Here is a 26,811-nt window from a genome sequence, read left to right as displayed (position 1 = left end):
ATATTCAAAGACAAATGAATTAAAGCTTAATTGCTATAAATTCTAAGTAGTATCCTTAGAATATCATGCTATTTGACATTTGACAATGAAAAAGTAATAAACTTTCCTTAGCAGCCATGATAACAAACATTTAAACACAGGAAAAAATGGTGGATAATGCAAAAAAAAAAAAAATACAATGATATTTTAAATTCTCCATTAAATTTTTAATAAAAATTAGAAGTCAGTCACAGTGGCATGTGTCTATATTCCTAGCTGGGAGGCTGAGGCAGGAGGATAGCTGGAGCCCAGGAGTTGGAGGCTGTAGTGTGAGAATTGCCAACTACACTCTAGCCTGGGCAATATGGCAATATCCCATCTCTTTAAAAAATAATTAGAGGAATAGTACCTCACAATCCTCAAAATGATTTCTACCTAACTTTGTGTCAGATTATATAACAGCAGAAAACCTGAAGAGACCTAATGCAGAAAGTATTTATCATAAGAAAATAATACACAGAACTGGCCGGGCATGATGGCTCACATTTATAATCCCAGCATTTTGGGAGGCCAAGGCAGGAGGATTGCTTGAGCTCAGGAATTCGAGACCAGCCTGGGCAACACAGCAAAGCCCTGTCTCTTCAAAAAATACAAAACTTAGCCGGGCGTGGTATATGCCTGTAGTTCCAGCTACTTGGAAGGCCAAGATGAGAGAATAGTTTGAGCCGAGATTGCACTACTGCACTCCAGCCTGGGCAATATGGCAAAACCCTGTCTCAAAAAAAAAAAAAAAAAAAAAAAAAAAGAAAGAAAGAAAGAAAGAAAATTAAAATAATATGTAAAATTACTTATTTGGACTAATCACTATTAAAAACACTCTGATAACATGATGTGTTTAAATAAATAAAATTCCCTGAATATTTTACCAGAGATCCATGAGCTATACAACAGCTTTAATTTAGGGTTAACTTTAAATGTAAAATTTAACTATTTTCTATTTGGCATTCAAAGAAATAAAAGTGGGAGGTGAGGCAGAAAAGCACATCCTTGATCCTCAAGTACAGGTGTGCGCAATATGGTATAGTGAATATGAGGGTTCAACTAAATAAGAATAGAAAAGACCATCCTTGATAGCAGTATGAAATACACACTATACAAGAAAAGTAAGCAAATAAATGACTTATCTATGCTGAACTGCACACTATTTATAACTAATATGGTAAATCCTGTGGGAATCCAAGAGAATTTAAAATATTAGTGTTCAATTTATATTATTTATAAGTAAAAGTAAAGCATATGTTTAAGCAATCAGAGATCCTTAAAGACTTTTGTACTGAGTTCAAATTTTTAAAACAGAAATAAAATACATTTTGTCTCTTTAGTGTTACATTCTATATCATCTGATATATGTATAATGTTGTGAAAACATAATTTCTTAAGTGATTTTTTGATTGGAAACGCATTTATTTTGGCTATAGGAAGGCAGTCTATATGGACATTTCCCACTCTCATGTCATGAGATCACGTCTCTCCCTGAAACCATCTCAGTCGGTGTTGCCAGCACACAACGTATTTATATCGCCAAAAGAAGAACGAGCTGAGTCTTCTTCTGAAATATTACAAATGCAGACTGACTTTGTGTCTTATAAAGGGTTGGTGGATATTACATGCCATATAAATCAGAGGCAATATAGCATGGTAAAAAAAGAGTCTGGGCTTAGACGGGGAGACGTGAGTTCTAGACCTAATTTTGCCAGTAACTGGAGAGAGGAAGAACTTTTACTCCCACAGTACTTAAAATAATATCATTGGACCAAATGATCTGAAAAGGCTCTTCCCAGGAAATCTAAAATTCTATAATGTTATTATTCAAGTCTAAGTATAATAAATTATTATTGAACTCTAAATAAATTATTAATAGCTGTAAGAAGAAAAGCTATAGTTCGGCTGGCAGACTGATTAATCAAAGTGATATCTATTCTTGCATTAAGATGTTGTTCCATCTTCATTAATGGGAGACATAAAGCGCTTAAAGATTGCTTTTGTATTTCTCAACTGGAACTTTAGTTTGGCCACACTTTGCTACATTTGCAAACATTAGCAAAACATTTAGTAAAATTAAAGCAAAGAAGTGATTGTTTTATATGACAGGAGTTTGAATGAAATGCTGGTTTATGAATTTTCTACTTGTTAGTTTTCGTTAAGGATAATAAATGTGGTAATATACTTATTTCATTTGTCTTAGAAAAATAAAGAGAATATTGAAAGTTCTATGTATCTCACACTGTTAATACTTAGGAACATTAAAAATAAATACACATGAAAATTAGTATATTGACCTTCATAAAATAAATTAATTGTTTTATTTCCTTACCTGACAGGTTGAACTTCAACCGACATTAATGACCATCAATGAGTGAGTTTCTATAGAGTTTTTAATTTAAAATAATGCTTGTTTTTATACCCCTTAAAAACATAGTTAACATTTACAAATAAAAATAACTGTGATAAAGAGATAAAGGCTGCATAATGTGAAATTATAAAATAATAAATTGTTTTAATGCTATACTCTGCTCCATGTAACTGCTACAAGTCTTCACTATCATCTGCAAATCCATCTAATACAAAAGATGCTATTGCCAATTGTCAATATGGAGCTAAGTTTGGGAGACAATATTAATATGCATATTCTAGTATACTAAAAAATTTCTTCTAAGCTGAGGAACGTTCTACTTTAGTCAGGCCTAAAATGGCATTTGCATATGGAAGATGATAAATAAATATTTGTTAACTAAAAAGTGAAAGTAAGTAGAAATTCCGCTGGGCGCGGTGGCTCAAGCCTGTAATCCCAGCACTTTGGGAGGCCGAGGCGGGTGGATCACAAGGTCAAGAGATCGAGACCATCCTGGTCAACATGGTAAAACCCCGTCTGTACTAAAAATACAAAAATTAGCTGGGCATGGTGGTGCATGCCTGTAGTCCCAGCTACTCAGGAGGCTGAGGCAGGAGAATTGCCTGAACCCAGGAGGCGGAGGTTGCGGTGAGCTGAGATCGCCCCATTGCACTCCAGCCTGGGTAACAAGAGTGAAACTCCGTCTCAAAAAAAAAAAAAAAAAGAAAAGAAAAGAAAATAGAAATTCCATAGAAAGCAGAAGTAAATGGGGGGGGATCAATTAAAGCAGAGCATATTACCACCCCTGATTAGCTATATATAAACTCAAACAATTATGCAGATATAATCAGATACAAACATGAATTCCAAGTTCCAGAAGTAGTCAAGTAAACAACAGCCCAGCAAACAAACAAGTGGGAATTTAGAAAAACAAACTGTCATGGAAAATCTTCAACAAATTTTCAAAAACAGAAAGCAAATAGCATGAAAATCAAAGGATACAAAAAATCATTTGCAATCCAGAACTCTTCATTCTGTTGATATGCCAAATAACATTCAAAACACTTAAGAAGACAGCAGATCGTGTCATTAATATTACTGCCATGCTTTTTAGTTTTATTTGTTAGAGTGTGGCATCATTCTCCTCTCTATTCTTCAAACAGGAAAAATAATATTCACTCAGTCAACAAACACAGCGCCATGGTGAAGGCGATCACAGGAAACTAGCATCTGGAGTTGGATGTTTCCTCCACGTCTCCCCGCTACTGTCAAATAGCTGACATTCAGAGTGAGAGTAGGTGCGACAAATCTGGGAGGGGGACCTGATCATCTTTTTTTTTTTTTCCACTAAATGAAAACTTGTTGATCCTACTTATGTTTTTTCGGGTGCTTTCATAACCTGAATTATTTATGCACGGATGGCAAATGCATCAAGTTATCTTCATTCTACCCTCCCTGAGCCTGGGCAGACCTCAACCACCACCTCAGGAGCATGCTAGTCCCCTAAGCTTGGCTGAGCTCAGAGCCCTTCTCAAGACTTTTCCAGGCAGCTTTCCCGATAAATCAGATGGCCTGTGTAATAAAACCCATTTACCTTTTGAATAGGCGACTACTCAGAAGACTGCTTTGACTAAAAGCATAAATAAAGAACGGACAGGTAAAGCAGAGTCAGAGAAGAAAGATGTTGATAGTGCCAGTCCAAGCAAGGGAAGCAATGAGCAAGCCCCAAATCTCCAGCGCTCCAATCCTGGTAGCCAGATAATCTTTTTCATGCAGGTAGTGCTTTGAGATATGAGTCTGATGCCATTAACAATTAAATTATATCATTGTTTCCCCTTCTTCTGGTCTCATGCTTATGTAAAAACCTCTTGGTTAATATTTTGTTCCCACATAATTTCATTGACCCATAAAGTCAGAACATCACATTCATGTGGCACAACTATTCAAATTTTATGTGACAGTACATTGAAAGTCCCATTTTATACATCACTTCCTGTGAGGTTACTCAATGTGAAATCACCCCTAAGAGATGGCTCTCCGCTTAGTGCACAGACAAACTTAGTTTCTGAGACTACAAAGTAAGGCTCCAATGCTGAACCATGATAAATCCCCAAGACATGTGTCATCTAACAGCATATCTTAATAACCAAACAGTTGAGATTCATTGTCAATGTGACTTCTTCTCTTTAGACTTTCAACATGTAACACATGGAATAAAGGTCCCTCATGATCTGAGCTCCACCTTTTCCTCTTTCCAATTTTACCTCCAGTGTAGTCCTACAGTTCATATCAACAGCAGAAATTCCACTCATAACAGTGTTGGTGGTGGAGGATAAGTATATTGCTTCAGGACATCAAATCTAAAGTTATAAAGCGAAATCTCAAATAGGAGAATAAGCAACAACATTGGAAGTTGGGAGCATTAAAAGCCTGTAGAATTGGCCAGGATGTAACATGAAAAGGAATGCATTTTAGATCCAAGACAGTTATCAATAAAGAGTCTGTTAGAAGCTCTTTTTCATTGTGGTACTTGTCACTTTAGCAGAAAGTTGGTGGCATAAAGTAGTTGTGTGGTTCTTGGTCACCACAGCTCAAACCTATCTTTTCCATAAACCCTGAGGTCAAGCTACCCAGAATGACTTGGTGCTCTGGAATTTGCATGTTTCACACATCCCCCTACCTTTGCACATGCTCTTCCTCGTTTCCAGAATATCCACTGGTCTTCATTCAAGCTGTGCCTCTCTGCTCCCTTAGCATTTATGGCACTGGAATTTAAGCTGTCCCTATATATTTTCTTTATGAATCTAAGTTCCTTAAAATCAGGGCCCTATTTAAGACATCTTAATGCCACTGAAGTACCTACCACAGTATTTTGTATGTATATAATAAGAAAATATAATTTGATCTTTGAATTGCTTATTAAAATACATTGAATAGAAAATCCTGATGTCATTATACTAGTTGAAGATATTCTCATAAATCCTTATTTATTCATTTAGCTGACAAATGTGTATCAGAGTTTTGGGGTTTTGTTTGCTTTTCACTTTTTTAACGTGTCCAACCTTGTGCTAGGAATGGGAGATATGAAAGTGACTCAATCCCAGCCAATAAGAAGAACGAGGTCTTGGTAGAAAGTTGTCACTTTTACTCACAGTAACATTGCTATCCAAACTGCTACTAAATATACAGACTACAAATGTTTCACTGAAATACCTAAATATTTAATAAACTAAAGGCAGGAATTTTATTTATGCATTGATTATTCAAGTTTTTACAGATTGGTTTCCTCTGCTTTATAACTGCAGTTTAGGTATAGAATTGTGATGCACATTAAAGGTGATTTTGATTAATAACCTCACATTCTCCTATTTTCTGTTATGGAGGCTCACAGTCCTGCTCAGTTGCTATAGTATAGTCCATTTAGTGCAGTAACTTTCAATAACTGAAAAAGGCAGATTTTTACCGCTTATATCCATAAACTATTAGGCTTAATAATAGCCCACTTCTTCATCAGAACCATGTCAGAACACAAAAATCCTACAGATTCATGTGACTGGTTTAATAATTCAGGAATTATAACATTCAAAACTCACAAGTAAACAGTACTATTTGAGCTATAAAACAAATATATTTTTACTGAGTAGTTTAACAATAACTTTTTATCTTAATGAAACTCAAACTTCAGCTTTTCTCAATGCAGCATCTAAATATCAATAACATCTGATAATTAAAAACACTAAAGAGTTACACAGGAATGGAAAAATGTTTGCATATATTAATTTTTTATGTTCTGCGTATAAAATTCTGTGATAATAGGCAACTGTCACGGTAAGTATATACTTGTATAATAATTATACTAAGCAAATTCATGTGCCCAGAAACAAAATTGCAAAGCCTCAATAATGAAAGCAAACGCAAGATTAAATCCTAAAATAAACTGTAGAAAAAAATTGTTATTTATTTATTTATACATTTATTTTTGAAACAGACTCTCGCTCTCTTGCCCAGGCTGGAGTGCAGTGGTGCAATCTCAGATCACGGCATCCTTATCCTTCCAAGCTCAAGGGTTCCTCCCACTTCAGCCTTCCAACTAGCTGGGACTACGGGTGTTTGCCACTATGCCCGGCTAATCATTTTGTATATTTTTTGTAGAGACAGGGATTCACCTCGTTGCCCAGGCTGATGTCGAACTCCTGGACTCAAGCAATCCACCCAACTCTGCCTCCCAAAGTGTTGGGACTGACTGTGCCCAGCCAAATGTAAAAATAATTCATACTATCTTGCTACCAGTCTTCAAAATTTAAAATAGAGCCCATTTTATATTTTTCATTGAAACTTATCCTTTAAAAAATTCTATTTAAAGTCTTACTTTTCTGTTGGGTCTCATGTTCTTGGTAAAGTGGTCTTTCGATCAAGTTTGATGTACACAAATACCATTTATCTACCTATCCCAGCACATTTGCTGAGCTCCCATCATGAACTTTGAGTCCCTGAGGATCTCGACATTAAGAAGATTCCTGCTATAGAAAATATGTAAGCTGTATAAAGAACAATAACAACTAGGAAAGGCATGAAATCTAATTTCTGTAACTCAATTCAATTCAATAGAACTCATAGCCTTATTATCTGGGGAAAAGGAGAACATATAGGCCCTAATTTTCGTCATAAACTTTAGTCTAGATGTATTTTCTAGTAATTATTCAGAAGAAAGTGGGGACTTCATGGGGATTCAGCCCCAGAAGCAGCCATCACTTGCCATTATATCAGACTCTGCTGTATTAAGCTTTCCAAAAATAGAATTCACATCTTCAAATTCACATATTCCCTCAGGTATCCCCAACAGACAAACATTATGTTCTTACCTTTGACAATCATTTCAACTGTGATACAAGATATTGATTCTAAAAATCAGGGGTAGTATCAGCTCTTTCCAGGCCCGTCTAGCTTTAAATTTTAGGAAACGGTGGGTGTCACTTCTTCCCAATGTGAAGCCACATGGGCTAGGTCCTTTTTTTCCTCTCAGATCACAGAAAGAAAAGTAAGCGGGCCGGGCGCGGTGGCTCAAGCTTGTAGTCTCAGCACTTTGGGAGGCCGAGGCGGGCGGATCACGAGGTCGAGAGATCGAGACCATCCTGGTCAACATGGTGAAACCCCGTCTCTACTAAAAATACAAAAAATTAGCTGGGCATGGTGGTGCGTGCCTGTAATCCCAGCTACTCAGGAGGCTGAGGCAGGAGAAGTGCCTGAACCCAGGAGGCGGAGGTTGCAGTGAGCCGAGATCGTGCCATTGCACTCCAGCCTGGGTAACAAGAGCAAAACTCCGTCTCAAAAAAAAAAAAAAAAGAAAAGTAAGCAAATAGGGGGAAAATCAGATTCTAGTTCACTGTTTTGTTTTTTTTTTCTTTTTTGAGATGGAGTCTTGCACTGTCACCCAGGCTAGAGTGCAGTGGCACCATCTCAGTTCACTGCAAACTCCGCCTCTGGGTTCAAGTGATTCTTCTACCTCAGCCTCCTGAGTAACTTGGATTACAGGCATGTGCCATCATGCCCAGCTAATTTTTTTTGTATTTTTAGTAGAGACGAGGCCTCACCATGTTGGCCAGGCTGGTCTCAAACTCCTGGTCTCAAGTGATACACCCACCTTGGCCTCCCAAAGTGCTGGGATTACAGGCATGAACCACCACGCCTGGCCAGATTTTAGCTCACTTTAGATACCATATCCAATCACATCTAATTTTACCCTACGTCAATTTTGTAAATGACTGATATAATAACAGTAACACAAATGGGCATTTCATTATAATCTTCATGTAAAACAATTTATATTTGGATACATAGATGTATCTAAGATGTATTTAGATATATGTTACAGTTTGATGTCATGATTAAAAAAATGAGTTTTGGAGTCAGACGGGTAGATTTGAAGTCTAGTTGAACCACCACTGATGTGACCCAAAGAAGTTACAGAAGCCCCAGTCTCCACTTTTACAAAATAAGGATAATAAAAATCTACCTTAAAAAAATATGACAGAATCTATCTCAAAGGGTGATGTGCCTGAGGTCCTTAGTAGGAAGTAAGCATTATAGATGTTACTATTATTCAACAAAATAGTCCCGTTAAAAAAAGAAAAAATAAATATCCATGAAAAGTTCTCTAATATTAAAAAATATAGAGAGAAAAAATATTTCAGGGGCCGGGCGTGGTGGCTCATGCCTGTAATCCCAGCACTTTGGGAGGCCGAGGCAGGTGGATCACAAGGTCAAGAGATCGAGACCATCCTGGTCAACATGGTGAAACCCCATCTCTACTAAAAATACAAAAAATTAGCTGGGCATGGTGGCGCGTGCCTGTAATCCCAGCTACTCAGGAGGCTGAGGCAGGAGAATTGCCTGAACCCAGGAGGCGGAGGTTGCGGTAAGCCGAGATTGCACCATTGCACTCCAGCCTGAGTAACAAGAGGGAAACTCCTTCTCAAAAAAAAAAAAAAAAAATTCAAAGATGCTGTATTTCTCTAAATTCCATGGCAAATTGACTCATTTTTATAAGTGGATCTCTTTCGAACTCTAGTCCATGCACTATGTAATAACTTCTCTGACTCCCAAATAGGGCATTTAAGTTACTGAACAAAAAAATTGGTACCTCTGTACAACTTTATGATATATATCTAACAAGTTTATAGATGAGGCAATCTGTAAATTTGTACAGATGAGGGAAATAGAAGATATAAAGAGATTTTTTGAACCATTCAGATAATTCAAGGTATAAACTCATATAGAAATTCCAAAACTTAACTGAGCAAAATTCAAGAACATATAGCTTCGTCCAGGCACGGTAGCTCATGCCTGTAATCCCAACACTTTGGGAGGCCAAGGCAGGCAGATCACAAGGCAGGAGTTCAAGACCAGCCTGGCCAACATGGTGAAACCCCATCTCTACTGAAAATACAAGCATTAGCCAGGCATGGAGGCAGGTGCCTGTAATCCCAGCTACTCAGGAGGCTTAGGCAGGAGAATTGCTTGAACCTGGGAGGTTGAGTTTGCAGCCAAGATCACACTGTTGCACTCCAGCCTGGGTGACAGATCAAGATTCCATCTCGAGGGGTGTTGGGAGGAAGAACATATAGTTTCAAAATGTATTATTCAAAAATTAAGCCTTATCAGAAACACTGTATTAAGAAAGTTTAGAATAAATAAAAGTACAAAGTAAAATCAACTGTTTTAACATAAAAATATACTGTGTATAGAAGGCTGAGGTGGTAGGATCGCTAGAGCCCAGGAGTTTGAGGCAAGCCTAGGAAACAAAGAGACTGATAATATTGACTCTACATGTTCAAAAGGAAAAATAGCTATACTAGACAAAATCCTTTACAAAAAGAAAAAAAAATGGCAAATAATAAAAGTCTTCAAATTATAAACCAAATGGTTTGAGCTTCTGCAAATTATGATAAATTATTTTGGGAACAAAAATGGGTATTAAAAAATGGGTATTCTTTTTAAAAGAAGGCTAAACATAGAATTCTCTTGCAACATTTTTTAAACATTGCCTTTAACATCTCTTAATAGTTGTCTTCCAAATATTATTCTCTTTCTAAGGTAAAAAAAAAAAAAAAAAAAAAGACAAAAGATAATTAGTTCCTCTGGAAGTCTCTGTGTTTGCCGGATTGTACTGAGCAGAAATATGCCTATCTGCAGATCCGCCAAATGCAACCCGTTTTGCTGGAGAATTCCCAGTTCCTTTTTATCCATCTGCAGAATTGCGCTTTCTCCTGTGCTGGCCGCCACAGACCCCTTTAGAGATACTAGATTTAGATGTGCAATGAAACCCACAATTGTTCTCTTTAAGTTTACAAGAATGAATACTTCAGTACCCCTTTCTTATAAGTATTTCTGTTTAGGGCAGCTCTCAGTAACTGCAGTTCACCATTCCCTGTGCAACTAAATAAAGCTTTTCCGTGATAGGTCCTTCCTATAAGATTTGCAACCCTTACCATTATTTCAAGAACTTGGAAGCACTTCTAAAAGCAGTAAGCATTTTACAATGTTTTCTTTGCACCACTGAACAGCCCCAGCTGATGAAAGCAAAATGAAGAGGGCCAGAATCATGCTGAGGAGGGCATGATCCTTTCTGTGAGATCAGTATTTTCAGATTTACTTCACTCATTAGGCTAAGATCCTGTTTCTTTAGATGTTTTGCCTCTAAGCATGTAAACGCAGATATTGGAGAGCACTGTGATTTATATAAGTTTGTGAAAAAAAGTCTGTACTATTTGCCCAAGAAAAACATGCTTATTCTATTACTTATTTATTTGCAAAATTTTAAACACTAAAGAATACAGTTGATAATAATTGACACAAATGGTACTGTTGTGTCCTTAATTAATTCTATGACCATCACAGTAACTATAATAAAGAATTACTAACATTTCTAGAATTACAATTAATGTGTATGAATTAAATGGAGAAATTGTGGGAAAGGAAGAAAAAAATATTTGCTTTGAAAAAAGCAAATAATGAATGAGCTCATTAGAACTTTGTTCACTTTCATCAAATATCAATACCTTCTACACAGTCTCTGCTATACATAGACTGACCACAAAATCCTTATTTGGTTCCAGGTAGGGTATAGAAACACTCATCACAGAATGAATACTTTTTCCCCAAAATTATTTCAGAAAAATCCATGGTACTCCCATTTATTTTCATTTTCATCTTTTTTCATATAAGGACATAAAAAAGTTTTAATGTCGATTATAAACCATTTTAGCCCAAAACAAAACATAACAAAAAAAAAATAATAATAGGAAACAAAAGAAAATTATTTTCTCTGGTCACAAGAATTGCATATAAAACACAGTTACAGTAATATAAGGATAATATATCTATTAAATTTAGATGAGACAGAGACTAGAAAGCTCCCATTTGATTTGATCATTAGAAACACTTCATAAATGGATTACAATGAACAAACCTAACTCTATCATTACTCCCAATTATATATATTCTTCAGGAAAAAGAATTCCAGAAAATACAAAGCTTCGGATACCTAAATTTAAGCAAATTATGTTACAATTATTGACCAGAACAAAGGGTAACTTTTCCATCACTTCAGGAAATGGCTCAAAGATTATACCTAATTTACACAAGCAGATGGGAAATTAACACCACTGAAGTATTCAAAAGATTTTGGGCATCACATGCAAACAGAAATATACACTTATCGATAATCATGTTAATGCAAGTGTTCTATTCCTCAGTATCTAAAAAGTTTAGTCTTCACTGTTTTCTTCTAGTTATCCCAGTGGTCCTCCTAGGCCTTGAAAACAACTTTTAAAAACTTGAGACAAAATTTTATATCTGGTCCACAGGATTTCATATTTAACCATTTTAATTATTCTCATTTCCTTTTGCGACTTGCTACTGTATAACTAGAACAGGATTGCATGTGCCGATAGATACAGATCTTAATGTGCGATTCAGGGATGTACAACAGAATAGAAGATGGCAGGGACGCAGGCCAGACTGGGCTGCTTCACCTTCAGTAGGAAATGAATTCTGAAATGACAAGGCCCCCCAACCCCAATCAACGAGCCAGACTTCCAAAGTCAGGACACCACCGGGAGTCCTCAGCTAGCCAGAGACCTTCCCATTCAACCTCAATATTAACAGCTTTTGGTGGCATAAGCCCAAGAGGCCCAAGTCCCACAGAGATAGTACTCTAGTCATTATAGTATTTAGAGGGAAGATTGCGAGGAAGTGAGTAAAGAGGAAGCAGTTTCTAAAGATAGAAACTTTGATTGGACTCTTACAGCCACTTTTTTCGCAGGTAGCCATTGGAGGTATTTGACTTGAGCAGCATTTTTTATTTTGAAGACCAGCCCTTTTCTTGCTATGTCTCTCACAGTTTTGAACTTGCTTCCCAGTCTCAACTGTTTCTTATCCTAGCTGTCTGTTTGTTGGGTCTGACTTTACCAGCCCATTTTGGCCTTAAAATAAAATGATCTGGATCTGAATTTTGGCTCTGCCACATTTGCTGGTGATTTGTTGTATGCATTTGACAAGCTACTTAACCTGCATGAGCCTCCATTTCATCAAATATAAAACCAAGTTTATAATATCTGCCTCATTGCACTGCTATGACTGTTAACAGCAACTCAAGTTAAACTGTCCTCTTTAATTTGTCTTTATAACTTTGTTAGCAAGTTCTTCATACTCCAATTTAGCCCTCTTTTAACCATTTCTTGTACTGGCTTTTCTACCTTATCAATATCTAGTTTCTAACATAAAAGTGTGGTTTTCTTAAAAACTTCAATTCCAACTTTATGGATGTTTTCAGCCCTAGAAAAAGTCATACCCTAATGGAAAAGCAACGCTGGTAACTCATACTACATGCTTTCACGGCTGCTCAAGACTAAGGCAGTTAATCCTCCCTGCCACAGTTGTATGTCTGTCCTTCGAGGACAATGAAGAACAGTTCTACTCATGAGCTTAGTGAAGGGTTCCACATTTACAGACTTTGGTAATCCTGATCAACAAAATTAAGTAAAAGGAGTGCTTGGCTTTTGAAATCCCAGATTTGTAATATATTCAGTAGTGGGTTTTTTTTTTTTTTTTTTGACCTTTTTTGGTAAAATTAGTATCTATATCACTAAAATTATCAATGTTAAGAATTTATGCTTTAGGTTAAAGTAGATACTAACCTATTTTAATTGTAAAGAAAAAAATTATCCTCAAACCACAGTTAATTTATCTTAAGAACTACATATTTTGATGAAATTCAATATAGCTGTGATCACCTAGAATTGTGCTTTTCAAACAATGTTCAATGGAGCCACCAGATTCAATGAGGATGTCTCAGGGAAACTTCCTGAATGTGGGATGAAGAGGAGGGGAAAGAAAAGGGATGAGTGGGTGGGTTCCCCCATGTCCACTGCAATCAGAATAGTTCTCTTTGTTAATGCCAGATTTTTTTTTTCAAAATGGCTTTGCAGCTAAAAAGAAAAATTTTAAGTACCTGAACTAAAAGATTTCTTCAGTCTTATAAAGATCCCTATGCCCTCAAGTAAACACTCCCAAATGAGAAGCAGAAATTTAGAGCTTCTAGTGAAATGGACATATTAACCTTCTTATAATTCAAAGTCAGCAAACTGAAGTCTTCCATCTTCAGGCCCTGTTTAACACTTTCAGTCTAACTCTACTGCCCAAAGAATGCTTGGCAGAGCAGAAAGAATGTGCCAGCCCAAGGACACCTGGATAAGGACAGCAGACCCTTCAGTCATGGCAAACAGGACATACATTTTGGAGTGTTAAAGTAATCCTTTCCTCAAGGTCAAAAAGCATTCCTAAATTTTGGCATGAAAATGCTGTCATTAGGGCACACGCACCAGAACTGAGGGCCTAAGAAGAGAAGCGTCAAATCTTGCTTAGATCTTCCTTCAAAACAGATTATACCTGATTTCTGATTTTTCAGAAAGTAATATTCATGTACATAATACACATAAATTTTAGGAGTTTGAAGATACTACAAATTCTCAGTCATTAATACTTACCTAGTCTAATATTGACCTCTCTCTCTCTCTCTCTCTCTTGCTCTCTCTTTCTCCACAAACAGTATTTCAATCCTTACTCTTTTCCACAAATCCTCACTAACAACTCTGGCCACACCTTTTTCACAGAGAAAACAGAAAGTTTTTCTTGATATTTCCTTCAATTTTCCCTACCAAATCTACAAACCTATCCGTATCTGTATGTCCTACAGAGATTGCTTTAGCTGTGTTAATATGCGTGTCGTCCTTCTCACTAGCTATGGGTAATCTCTATTCCTCGACCACCTCCTCCATCACGTCCTTCCTTTTCAGAAACCCATACCTCCGATCTCTCTCCTTCTTCTGCACTGTTCCCATTAAAACAAACATGTTCAAGACTCTGTCTCATCCCAACTTCCCTATCCAGACGCTGGACTCTCTGCACTTTTATTTCCTGACAAAATTTTCAAAGAGCTATCTTTTTTGCTAACCCCATTCCCTTATTTACTCCTCAAACCACTCCGGTCTGGTTTCTGCCCCCATTTCTCCACCAAAACTTCCCTTGCCAAAGTTACTGAAGACATTTACATGTAAAACTCCAGTTGCTTTGCTGATGTGTTCATCTTCGTTGACCTGTCAGCAACATTTGACACTCACTACCAAATCATTATTCTTCCCTTCTCTGTCCAGAACTGGAATTGGTTCTCCTGTATCACACTATAATCTCAGATCTTTCCTCTGAGCTTCTAAGATGCATCTGTCCAACTTCTGACTTAGCTTTTTATACCTGGAAGTTTCGCTGGCACCTCAAAGAAAGCAAAATGTATTGGAATGTATTCATATAATACTAATTATATAATAAAGTAGAGTAATATCTGCCCTTCTAAAAATAGCCCAAGCTGGCCAGGCACAGTGACTCATGCCTATAATCCCAGCACTGTGGGAGGCTGAGATGGGTAGATCATTTGAGCTCAGGAGCTCAAGATCAGCCTGGGCAACATGGTCAGAACCCATCTCTACAAAAAATTTAAAAATTAGACGGGCACGGTGGTGCATGCCTGTCCTTCGAGCTACTCAGCAGGCTGCGGTGGGAGGCTCACTTGAGCCTGGGAGGTGGAGTCTGCAGTGAGCCATGATCGTGCCATGGCACTCCAACCTGGGTGGACAGAGGGAGACCCTCTCTCAAAAAACAAACAAAAAAACAAACAAACAAACAAACAAACTAAAAGAAAATAGCCCAAACTGATTAATGCCATATCATTATCAACATTAAGAAAATTGTCTAATTCTCATTTAACATTCAAAAGAATAGCCACAAAGTATAGAAAATTTATGTTAAATAATTATCATTCAAAGAGGATAAACTTTCTGGTATAGTCCCCATTCCTTTTATCTTATCTTTAATAGTGCATGACCTGAATTTTGTACGGCCTTGAGGAAATTTCTAAGCAAAATAGGAAATACTTTAAAAATTACAATTTTATAAAAAGTTGATTTATCCTCTTTTAGTATTCTCACATATCTTCTGTTCTTGGATTAAATTATTAATCTAGTACAAAGGAATCATATATGATTTATTGCATCTGAAACACCACAGATCTTTGCATGATTGTCAATGTTAATGGTATCATACAACTAATATAAGTTCACCATGTAATTGTTTCCTCTGTTATCAAATAAGATGATTTCCACAATATTTCATAGATTCCTTCTAGAAAAGAAACAAATTCTTCTACATGAGATTCATGACTTAAAAATACTAGCGGATTTCTCCAAATCATGTGTGGGATATAAATAGACTAAGAATTTTTACATTCTATCATTTAAGTAAAATGATTCCTTCTTCCCTCCTTCCGCTTTATTTAAATGTAGAATCTGGAGCATTCTCCACATGGATGCAATCTATTTGAATTATTTACAATCAAATCACTTTATTGACAACCTTATGGCAATCAATTTCATAAGTAATTATGAAGATAATGTTCTGAACACAGAAAACAAATCCTTAAGCTCTTAGAGAAAATAGAGGACTCTAGTGAACAAATCCCAATGTGTTTATTATGTCTATTGCATTCAAATTTCTTTCTTCCTCCTCCCTTTTTCCAGCAATGAATATCTTGAGGAAAAGACAATCTATTTACCTTTTCATTCCCAACTAATACCGTTAATAATTCCCTAAACTACAGAAAGAAAAGTCTTATTGTACATTACATTCCTTATAATCACAAAATTGTTAATGCTATAACATCTTTAAATCTGTTTTCATAAAAATTGTTTTTAACATAATAGTACTTAGTTACATTCTAACCTCCATGTCTTTTTATAAGATTCCTTTAAAGTAATATATTTAAAATACCAGAAGTACCTTTTGCAACATGGTGGTCATCTGAAATATCAATTCTTCATGTCTCTTTTCATTACTTACCTAAAAGAATAAAAAAGAGGAAATATGAGAAGTTTGAAATCACTTCAATTGATCATTAAAAAGTTTCTATGTTTAAATCAAAATAAGCTTACAGCAGGTGCTGACAGAGTTCTTCATTTTAAAAAGTCACTATTATAAATGCAAAAGAGCAACACGAAAATATTTAAACATTTCAAGAGTTCAGTAAAGTAGGCAAAACAGAATGTGATAAAATTAAAAATAGCCTATTAATATGTAAGATAAATCAATTTTTTTAAATATGAGAATGTCCATCCAATCATAAGTAGATTCCTAAGAATCTTGAGATTATGTTTACTTTCAGAGTCTGTCTAAAATGCATGGAAAAGCACTGACTGAAACTGCTAGCCAAAGAGTATTAAATTGGATAAGCATCTCCTACCTAACAGTCAATGACAAAAACTAAGAAATGAGAGATGAGTGTGGCCTTTTCTTTCTTCTTCCTTTTATAACTGCCATTTGTTAAACATCTGCAATATATCAGAAGCTACACTAGCCATCTCATACATAGCATCTATTTATCCTTCATGACATGTCATAAAATAAGAATTACTAAGTCTCCTTTACAGGTAAGAAAAACTAAACATGGTAAAGTTTACATGACTTGACCAGTATTGTAAATGCCAGAGCCAGAATATATCCATCTCTAAAGTTTTCTTTATTACATTTTTGCTGCTTCCTTTCAAAAGATTTGGTTTATTTACATGTTACATAATATCAGGAAACTGAACAACTTTTAATGCCAAAGTCTGGTTATATTACATTAGCTTATGATAACTGCTCACATACTGTATCACAATATATCATACTTTCATGAGATTTTATTTTACCTCTGGTGTCATTAAGCCACTAACATATGGTCATGCTTCTATGTTATTTTCTCTTACTCTTCAAAGCATACTGGAACTCTAACAGCCATTCACTGACATTCAAGCCTGTGAATGGTAATGAAAACATGAAAGACTCAAACACTAAGTGTAAGAAATGATCCAATGGCTTAAGATCCCTGGACCGATTATAGCAGAATCACTAAGGGTGCTTTTTCAGAAACCTCATTGTTGAGTCCCACCTCAGTATAATTTATAAAGACTACAAACTCTCCAAGATGATCCCTCTGCATATTAAAATATGGGAAAATAAGGCAAGAATCACTGCCTTATACCAGTGGTTCCTAGACCAGCAGAAAGAGCATCACCTGGAAACTTGTTAGAGATGCAGCAAATTCTTACCCCACCGCCTCCACCTTCCAAATGAGAAACTGGGAGTGGGGTACCGAGAACCAGCTCCGTCAGGAGACCCCCACCCAGGCAGGCTGAAGGTATTTGAGAGGCAGACACCCAGATAGAACAACAGAATGGATCTATCCGGGGGAACCAACAGCCTGAGAGCTGAGAGGCTGACGGCATTCCAGGCTGAAAGCCCCGAGCAGACTTTCATCCACGTATTTAGTTGCTCTTAGACAGGTGATTCTTATTAATACACAGGTGTTCTAGATCACTTAAAACTCCATCAAGTAGGCAGCTGTTACCCACCTACCACTAATTACAAAGTATTCTCCACAAGGGAGCCGTGGGGGCAGGGTAAACTTAATGTTTCTCAACAGTGCTGCCCAATACTATGTGTTTTAACAAGCCTTCGAGATAATTTTGATGCAGTTCAAAGTTTGAAAACCATAGCCCAATGTGAAACAATTCCTGGATTTTCTTGTCCAGAGAGTTTTCATTCTCTCACCTGTGAACTATTTAGAGCTATTGTAGACAGAGTCAAGGAAATGTCATTCTTCAGTTTCCCAGGAGGCTGTCTCAACTCCCAGGAATAGTCACGGTTTCTCTTTCTTCCCCTTATCTTACTTGATCTACCCTATGTCTAGATTAAAAGATTATAATTTCAACAGATGTGGTGTCCACATTCACATAAACCTTAATATTATATACAAGTTATTATATATAATTAAAATTATATACATATATATTATATATTATATAATATATATGTATATTATATATAATTAAAATATATAAAATTATATATTTTAATTATATATAGTATATAATATAAATATATTATATTATATATTATATATAATATTTATATACTATATAATATATTGTATAAATATATTATATTATATATTATATATTATATAATATATACATTTATATTAATATAAATATATATTATATATGATTAAAATTATATACAAGTATTCAGACACTTAAATCACAACCACCATTTTTAAACTCGCTTGGAATTGTCTATGTAACAACAGTTAACAGATAGCTAGCATAATACTTCCCTGAAAAAAATTCACATAGTTCATTTTGTATGTGGTGAACAATCTTCTCTGTACCTTAGTACAAATTTAGAAGGACAACATTTAAGCATTCATAAGACCTTTCTATGAAAAAAGCTAATCAAATTGAAATGAGAAGAACATAGCCTCCAGGTATCAAAAGAATTAAACAAGTTCACAAAAACCTGTCCCACTTAAAGTCCAAAGCATATAGACAATAACATCACAGAATATTCATTGTGAACCAAGTTGCTTTCCAGCTCTTATATTAGTGAATGTGCTAACAGGAACCCAATTCAACGTCTCACACAATATAGAACATAGGAAAATCAATGTTGTGCGCGGCATGCTGAGCAAAGTGTTCCATCTGACATTTAGAACTGGTTGCACTCAACTACTTTTAATTTTAGTCCCAATTTCAAGAGGCTGCCAACCAAACAAAGCTACTGCTTAAAAGTCCTTGCTTCCAGCTCCCACTGGGCTGATCTGTAGAGCCTTTGAATGCTCGGCTCCACTGACAGAACACACATTATTTTCTTCTGAGACTGAAAAACCAGTTCCTGGGCTTTTGCATACATGTTTATTCTTCTCCAAGAAACTCAAGAGCAATTTAAGTGTTCTCCTCTTCACTGCGAGTCTGTAACTCTCCTCTCTTAATGATGTAGCGTCTTGTGCTTAGCTCAGTTTAAAATGTACTTTCCAGGCTGCCTTCAGAGTCACAATTCAACTTGATTCTCGTGGCCTCTGGCTGTTAAATAGCTTTCCGTTGTGAAATACATTACATCTCCTTTTTTAATTCCTCTTTCTTTCTTTTTCTTTTTTTTTTTTTTGAGACAGAGTCTTGCCCTTTCACCCAGGCTGGAGTGCCATGCACAATCTCAGCTCTGCAACCTCCACCCACCTGGTTCAAGCGATTCTCCTGTCTCAGCCTCCCGAATAGCTGGGATTGTAGGCATGCACCACCATGCCAGGCTAATTTTTGTATTTTTAGCAGAGACAAGGTTTCATCATGTTGGTCAGGCTAGTCTCAAACTCCTGACCTTGTGATCCACCTGCCTCGGCCACCGCACCCAGCCTTTTTCTTCTTTTAAGGCAGGGATTTTGCTTTGAGGTTGCAAAGAAACAACACTGAAAACCATTTGTAACAAATAAAATTTAGCTAGACAGATACTTTCAGCATCAGTTTATCCACGTCTCTTTCCTCCCTAAACTTTATTTAAAAACTTCCTATAAAGATGAAGACTCACTAATTTTAACCTGATATTTTTTCTCTTAACAACTACTAAAAATAATAGATACAGTGCCTTTCCCTCACATTCCGGTCATTTTCGGGAATGTATGTTTCCATTTATGCCTTATAGTTATCCAGTCACAACTACTAAAAACCGTATCTGAATAATTGGATGAACAGATGATTGTTGAAATCCCAGGGGCTAAATAAGGTCACTCCAATACCCCCCCAAAAAATGACTTCCTACAAAAAGGTATGCAGTACTAACAGTGTATAAGGCATTATACAGGTGACTTCCATCTAGTTGGAGATGACATAATTAAACCAAAAGAAATAATAAAAACTTATAACTTATAGCGTGTTCCCAAGTACCAAAACCTATATTGACTACATACATTATCTCAACTGGCATTCAAAACAACTCCATGAAAACCCTCCTATTATCAACATTTTATAGACAAGGAAAAGTGAGGCTCTTGCCCAACACCATATTGCTAATCGATGGCAGGAGTGAAAACCAAATCTCGGCTGGGTATGGTGGCTCACCCACTTTGGGAGGCTGAGGCAGGTAGATCATGAGGTCAGGAGTTTGAGACCAGCCTGGCCAACATGGTGAAACTCCATCTCTACAAAAATACAAAAATTAGCCAGACATGGTGGCGGGCACCTGTAACCCCAGCTACTCGGGAGGCTGAGGCAGGAGAATTACTTGAAACTGGAAGGTAGAGGTTGCAGTGAGCTGAGATCATGGCACTGCACTCCAGCCTGGGTGACACAGCAAGACCCCCATCTCAAAAAAAAAAAAAAAAAAAAGGAAACCAAATCTAGCTTTTTCTGCTTCATAAAACCTTGGTCTTATCCATAATTGGTTTTATAAATCAAGGCAATGTAAACTAAATGGGATATTGGTGGGTCAGGCATTAAAGGGTTTGGTGGAGGATAATGTTCACAGTGGTGATGAAACTTAAGCTGAGTTTTGACATAATTGAGAGGACAGCATAGAAATGGAAATTGGGGGAAGGAGAAAGAAGGAAAGAAGAAGACTTGAAGGAAAGTGTAAGTTGGATTAATAATGGCTTAAGCAAACGTACATAGCAGGACTTCTCAAGGTAAGTTCAAGAGGCAACAAACAAACCAATTGTCCAGAGTAGGGTTAACATAACAGAAAGATAAAATTTAAAGTGTAGGTTGGGGCCAGATTTTATAGGTATTAAATGTCAAGCTATGCATTTATCAATCTTTTTTTTTTTTTTTTTTTTTTTTTTTGAGTCGGAGTTTTGCTCTTGTTACCCAGGCTGGAGTGCAATGGTGCGATCTCAGCTCACCGCAACCTCCGCCTCCTGGATTCAGGCAATTCTCCTGCCTCAGCCTCCTGAGTAGCTGGGATTACAGGCACGCACCACCATGCCCAGCTAATTTTTTGTATTTTTAGTAGATACGGCGTTTCACCATGTTGACCAGGATGGTCTAGATCTCTCGACCTCGTGATCCGCCCGCCTCGGCCTCCCAAAGTGCTGGGATTACAAGCTTGAGCCACTGCGCCCGGCCGCATTTATCAATCTTTATTGATAGATAATGAGTAGTACCTTGGATTTTTAAGTAAGGGAATTCTATAATCAAAATGGAACTTTAGGGAGATTCATCTAGCAAGTGGGCAGGCTGGCTTGGATGGGGAAGAAAGGAATAGCCACAGTGGAAACAATATTCTAATAATGAACAGACAATTAGAAAATTCCACAAGGCTTAATAATTAGATCCCAGCTCCCAAACACCAAACTTGCATCAGACATATCCTCTCGGCTTACTGTGAGCTTCTTTTTTCTTTTTTTTCTCTCTAGAGAGGATTAGGACTAATACAAGGGACCCCAGCCACTAGAATGTAAGCTCCACGAGGGAGAGATTGTTTTTTTTTTTTTTTTTTTTTTTTTGAGACGGAGTTTTGCTCTTGTTACCCAGGCTGGAATGCAATGGTGTGATCTCAGCTCACTGCAACCTCCGCCTCCTGGATTCAGGCAATTCTCCTGCCTCAGCCTCCTGAGTAGCTGGGATTACAGGCACACACCACCATGCCCAGCTAATTTTTTGTATTTTTAGTAGAGACGGGGTTTCACCATGTTGACCAGGATGGTCTCGATCTCTTGACCTCGTGATCCACCTCCTCGGCCTCCCAAAGTGCTAGGATTACAGGCTTGAGCCACCGCACCCGGCCCCCCGAGAGATTGTTTTTTAATGGTGAATCTCTTGCATCTAGAGCAGTGCCTGAAGTAGTATGAAGTAGGCACTAATAAATATTGAATGAATAAATGAGTGACCCAAAATACTCCATCATGTAAATGTCTAAATCCATTTACGTTATTTAATGGCTAGGCAGAATAGAGAGAAAGATAAGTGGAAAGACATTCTTTTTTAAATGATAGATTTGGGGGTACATGTACAGGTTTGTTACATAGATACATGATGAGGTTTGGGCTTCTAGTGTGTCCATCACCCAAACAGTGAACATTGTACCCAATAGATAAATTTTAACCCTCTCCTCCTGCTCCCCATCCCCCACTTTCAAAGTCCCCAGTGTCTATCAGGAAATACATTCTTTATGCAGATCATCACTTACCGTCTTTGATATAAATCACACCCCCCATATGTGAAGTTTAAATAATGCTTCATCACAACAAAAGCAATACACAGACCATGTTTGGATCCTTATTTGAACAAACCAATTTTTTTAAAAGGCGGGTTTGAGATAATCAAGGAAATATGGATATTAGACATTTGATATTAAATTATCTTAAAGATGTATAATAATGGCATGGTGGATATGTTTTTTTTTTAATGTCTTACTAGTTAGAGGCATAATAAAGTATTTGCAGGTAAAATGACATGATGTCTGGTGTTCACTTTAAAATACTCCAGCAAAATGAAACAAAAAAAAAATGTGGGGTGGGAGATAGATGGAACAAAATTAGCAAAATGATGATAAATTTTGAAGCTAAGTAGATACATGAGATTCCTTATATTACTCGCCTTACTTTGGCCCATATTTGAAAATTTCCACGAAAGATTTTTTTAAGAGCCTAATGAAATGTGGCCAGTAAGACAAAAACAACATCAAAATTTTAGTCTATACAGAGAGATGACCCCCCAAAATAGCTATATCATTCATTCATTCATTCATTCAGCCTGTGGTTTTTGAGTCTACAGTGTGCTGGGGGTTGTTCAAAGGTGAATGAGACACTGTTCCTGCACTCACAGATCTTATAATCGTATAGGGGATGCAGGACGGAAAACTAATGACAACCATCTAGAGTCATCATGGTGTGCAGATATGGACAAAGGACATGATTAAGTTTGATATTTAGAAAACTTGCTCTGGCCTCAAGGTTATTAATGGATTGCTGAAAAGCAGAGAAAATGAAGATGGAAACTAAGACACTAGCATTGAAACGGAAGAAGATGTGATGGATATTAGAAATGTAGAAGAGGTAATATAATTCTCATACTACTTATAATTTAGTTCTAGTATTAATAAAATGGTTCACTCTATTAGGTGCCTACGTTGTAACCAATTCTACAAAGAAAACCTTGTTTAGGATTCTCTCATCTATGCTAATGGCTAAGACAATGGTGTTTTTATGGGGCCAGACTGAGAAAAAAGAAGAAGTTGTATGTGCACATTCATCTTAGTAATAATGTAAATAACAACTAACAACATGAGAAAATTAGAAATAGTTTAAAATTATTTTGGATGTCACTAAGAAAATATGTAAATACACAAATTTCAGCAATCAGTTTAACTGAAAGGGAACTCATTTTTTCTGAACTCCAATATGTGGTATTTGGAATCCTAATTACAAAGGTCACATCTGTATTTTGTTAAAGAAGTTATTTTCTTAGCTTTCACTACTATTAAAATATGCATAAAAATATTCAAGCCTTTGTACCATTGCTTCTACTCATTTTTAAATAAAACAATGAGACTACACCCACAGGAAAGGCTTCACAGCCCCCATCAACCTGTATACAGTTGAGCTAGAAAATAGCACATAAGGGATAGGAAATGCCTTTCCCTACCCTAAGTAAGGTGTTAGAAATGCTGAAAATCCCCTCCTTGGTGGTCATCTCTTTTAATGTCTCTCAGCCAGAATGAAATATCTGAACTGACAGCCGTGGACCAGTTTGTGTAGGGCAGCAATTTCTTCATGGAGCTGACACACCCCAGAGAAAAATACCATCCTCTGCTTCCTCCTCTTTGATTTCCTGGTGTGTCAACTACAAAAAAAAAAAAAAAAAAAAAAAAGTTCTTTCCTTTGGAAAAAGGTCTGAGTAAGTCATGAGCTTAGTTATTTAGGTCTATGTTCATTAGAAATAGGAGAAAGGCCGGGCACGGTGGCTCAAGCCTGTAATCCCAGCACTTTGGGAGGCCGAGGCGGGTGGATCACAAGGTCAAGAGATCGAGACCATCCTGGTCAACATGGTGAAACCCCGTCTCTACTAAAAATACAAAAAATTAGCTGGGCATGGTGGTGTGTGCCTGTAATCCCAGCTACTCAGGAGGCTGAGGCAGGAGAATTGCCTGAACCCAGGAGGCGGAGGTTGCGGTGGGCCGAGATCGCGCCATTGCACTCCAGCCTGGGTAACAAGAGCGAAACTCCGTCTCAAAAAAAAAAAAAAAAAAAAAAAAGAAATAGGAGAAAGAAGAAAATGGGCTGTTTCATTTGTTTTTATTATTTTCAAGGTATTTTCCTTGAGTTAATTTTCAAATTAATTTCCAAATATGGAATCTAGAATTTTTATTTGAAAGAATAGTCAACGCTCGTTTAAAAATGGTTGGCTTCAGTGGAGAAATCTTATAAACACTATGTCAGCCAAGTGACCAGAGTTCACATCAGCAGTGCTGCAGGTTCACAGTGCTACTCTTGATATGAGGTGATGAAAATGGCACTTTATTCTGTGATCAACACATGTAACCTAGTCTAATTATGAGAAAATCATCAGACAAATTTCTGTAAAGTGATATCCCACAATGTACTTAACCAGTACTCCTCAAAATTGCTAAGAATGTAAAAAACAAAGAAAGCCTATTAAGCTGTTATAGTCAAGAGGACACTAACAAAACATGACTATATATGGTATACTAGAAGAGAAAAGAAGCACTTGGTTAAAAACTTTAAAAATCTAAATAAACTATGAACTTTACTTAATAACACAATAACTTTAATAATAATGTTATTAACTATAATAAATATACCATGCCAACATAAAATGTTAATAATAGAAGAAACTGAGGGGAGAGGATAATCCTAGAACTCTCTACTATCTGCTCAATTTTTCTATAAACATACAAATGTTCTAAAATATAAAGTCTATTAAGAAAAGAAAGATGGTTGGCTTTTCCTTTGATAAAATGTCAAAATATCTTCTCTCCTTTTTGATTTATATTTTGACTTATGTTCTATAAATAGTGATTTGATAGTAAATCTTTTTTTTGAGATATTTAAGAAGAATATGCATATTTTCTTCACTACCACAAAATAGATTTCCCAGCCTCAAAAAGGAAATATGCAGGAAACTAGTTCTTATTATTCTTGGAAATAATGGGAATAAAAAGCTCTTCCAGAGACAAGAGTGCTGACACCTTCTGGAGAAGCATTCAGTTGCTGCTAGCTGAAACGGTGAGGAAGGGAAATTGCAATGCCTCGGTATTCCAGGTCCCAAACAGATGTTCAAGCCACTGACCAAGCAGATGCGCAGCATGGAGAGCTGAGCATCCATCTGGCCTCCCCGATAAGAAGACAGAACATCATCAGTGCATGGATATTTTTAGGGCTAAAAAGATCCTTAAGAGATTATCTGTTTTAATCCCTTCATTTTCACAGATGAAATTTTAATGGCCAACTAATTTCTGATCAGCAATCCTCTTACACTCTTATGAAATGTGAAAAATAAAGAGGCTGATCCTAAGAGGTTAAAGAAAATCGGTTGCTTTTCTTTATAACCTTGTCTGCTTGAGACAGATGATGTTTTCCATTTGAACTCCTATTGTGGAGAAGGGGAAAATGAAAAACGTAACAAGGATGAAGACATGAACAAGAGGTATTGAACAAAGAAAGGGAATATTGGTAGACAAGGTCAAAGAACCACAGGCTCCCAGGAGAACCCAGGAAAGAGAAACAACTTTTGTCATGGCAGACCAGAAGCTATAGCTACACAAGGTCTTTGGAGAAAGGCACAGTTTTTGTTTTGCCTGAATGAAAAGTTAAAGAATTGGCCACTTCCTCAGTGACCAGTTATCAGAGCAGCTCAGAGAGAGAGAGAGCTTCTCTAACCTTGGCTGTAAGAGAAATATGACTTGTCAGATTACCAGCTGGAAAAGCAGCAGAAGGGAGAGCGCCCAGGACAAGAAAAATGGAAGAAAATAATTCATGATAGAGGAGTTATCATTCCCTTTAATACAGAGGCTTCACTTTAATCGGCATATCTGTACCTAGTTCATATGTTGAGCGTCTTCACACTGGGAGCTAAGTGGTTTGGTTAAAGAACAGCTTAACTATGAGGGTGGTGATTCATTGGAAGGAGCAGGTAAGTGAAGTGGCTGTGGTCACGGTTCCAAGGCTGAATAAAGGGAGAAGCCCCGAAGGTCTGAGGTTGGTGACAGCAGAAATGACAGCTAAAAGGACAGGCAGTGGGAGCCTAGCATTTACCGTGTTTATCCGAACCAGCCATACAGCAGCAGTAAAAACTTGACCAAAAGCTCTTTAACCTCATTCCTTAGCATCCGAGGTCCTGAATGAGACTTCAAAGGTGTCTTTCTCTACTTGAGGAAAGCATTACCAGCACTCGCACGTTTGTCTGTCCTTTCTACAAGGAAAAGGAAATATCAATAGGCTGAGAAGTTCTATGCTACCTTCCTCAATCCTTTTCTTCTCCCTTCTCTTTTTGTTCTGGGAAAAATGG

The 26,811-nt window shown here is 36.8% G+C and overlaps 1 protein-coding gene across 38 annotated transcripts in view; it reads right to left on the bottom strand.

The window, feature by feature from the left end:
* ANK2 (ankyrin 2) overlaps nt 1-26,811 on the bottom strand; it is a 699,003-nt gene that overhangs the window by 478,362 nt on the left and 193,830 nt on the right. For 37 of the 38 annotated variants that reach the window (XM_074396581.1, XM_074396584.1, XM_074396585.1 and 34 more), the window contains exon 2: nt 16,259-16,318. The exons of the other annotated variant lie outside the window; for it this stretch is intronic. In XM_074396581.1, the coding sequence (XP_074252682.1) occupies nt 16,259-16,318 (60 nt within the window). The remainder of the gene's footprint in view (nt 1-16,258; nt 16,319-26,811) is intronic. 38 annotated transcript variants of the gene reach the window in all.

Source organism: Saimiri boliviensis, chromosome 3 (assembly GCF_048565385.1).
Source record: "Saimiri boliviensis isolate mSaiBol1 chromosome 3, mSaiBol1.pri, whole genome shotgun sequence".
NCBI lineage: Eukaryota > Metazoa > Chordata > Mammalia > Primates > Cebidae > Saimiri > Saimiri boliviensis.
The sequence above is the reverse complement of the archived record's forward strand: the minus strand, read 5'-3'. Positions and strand labels throughout refer to the sequence as shown.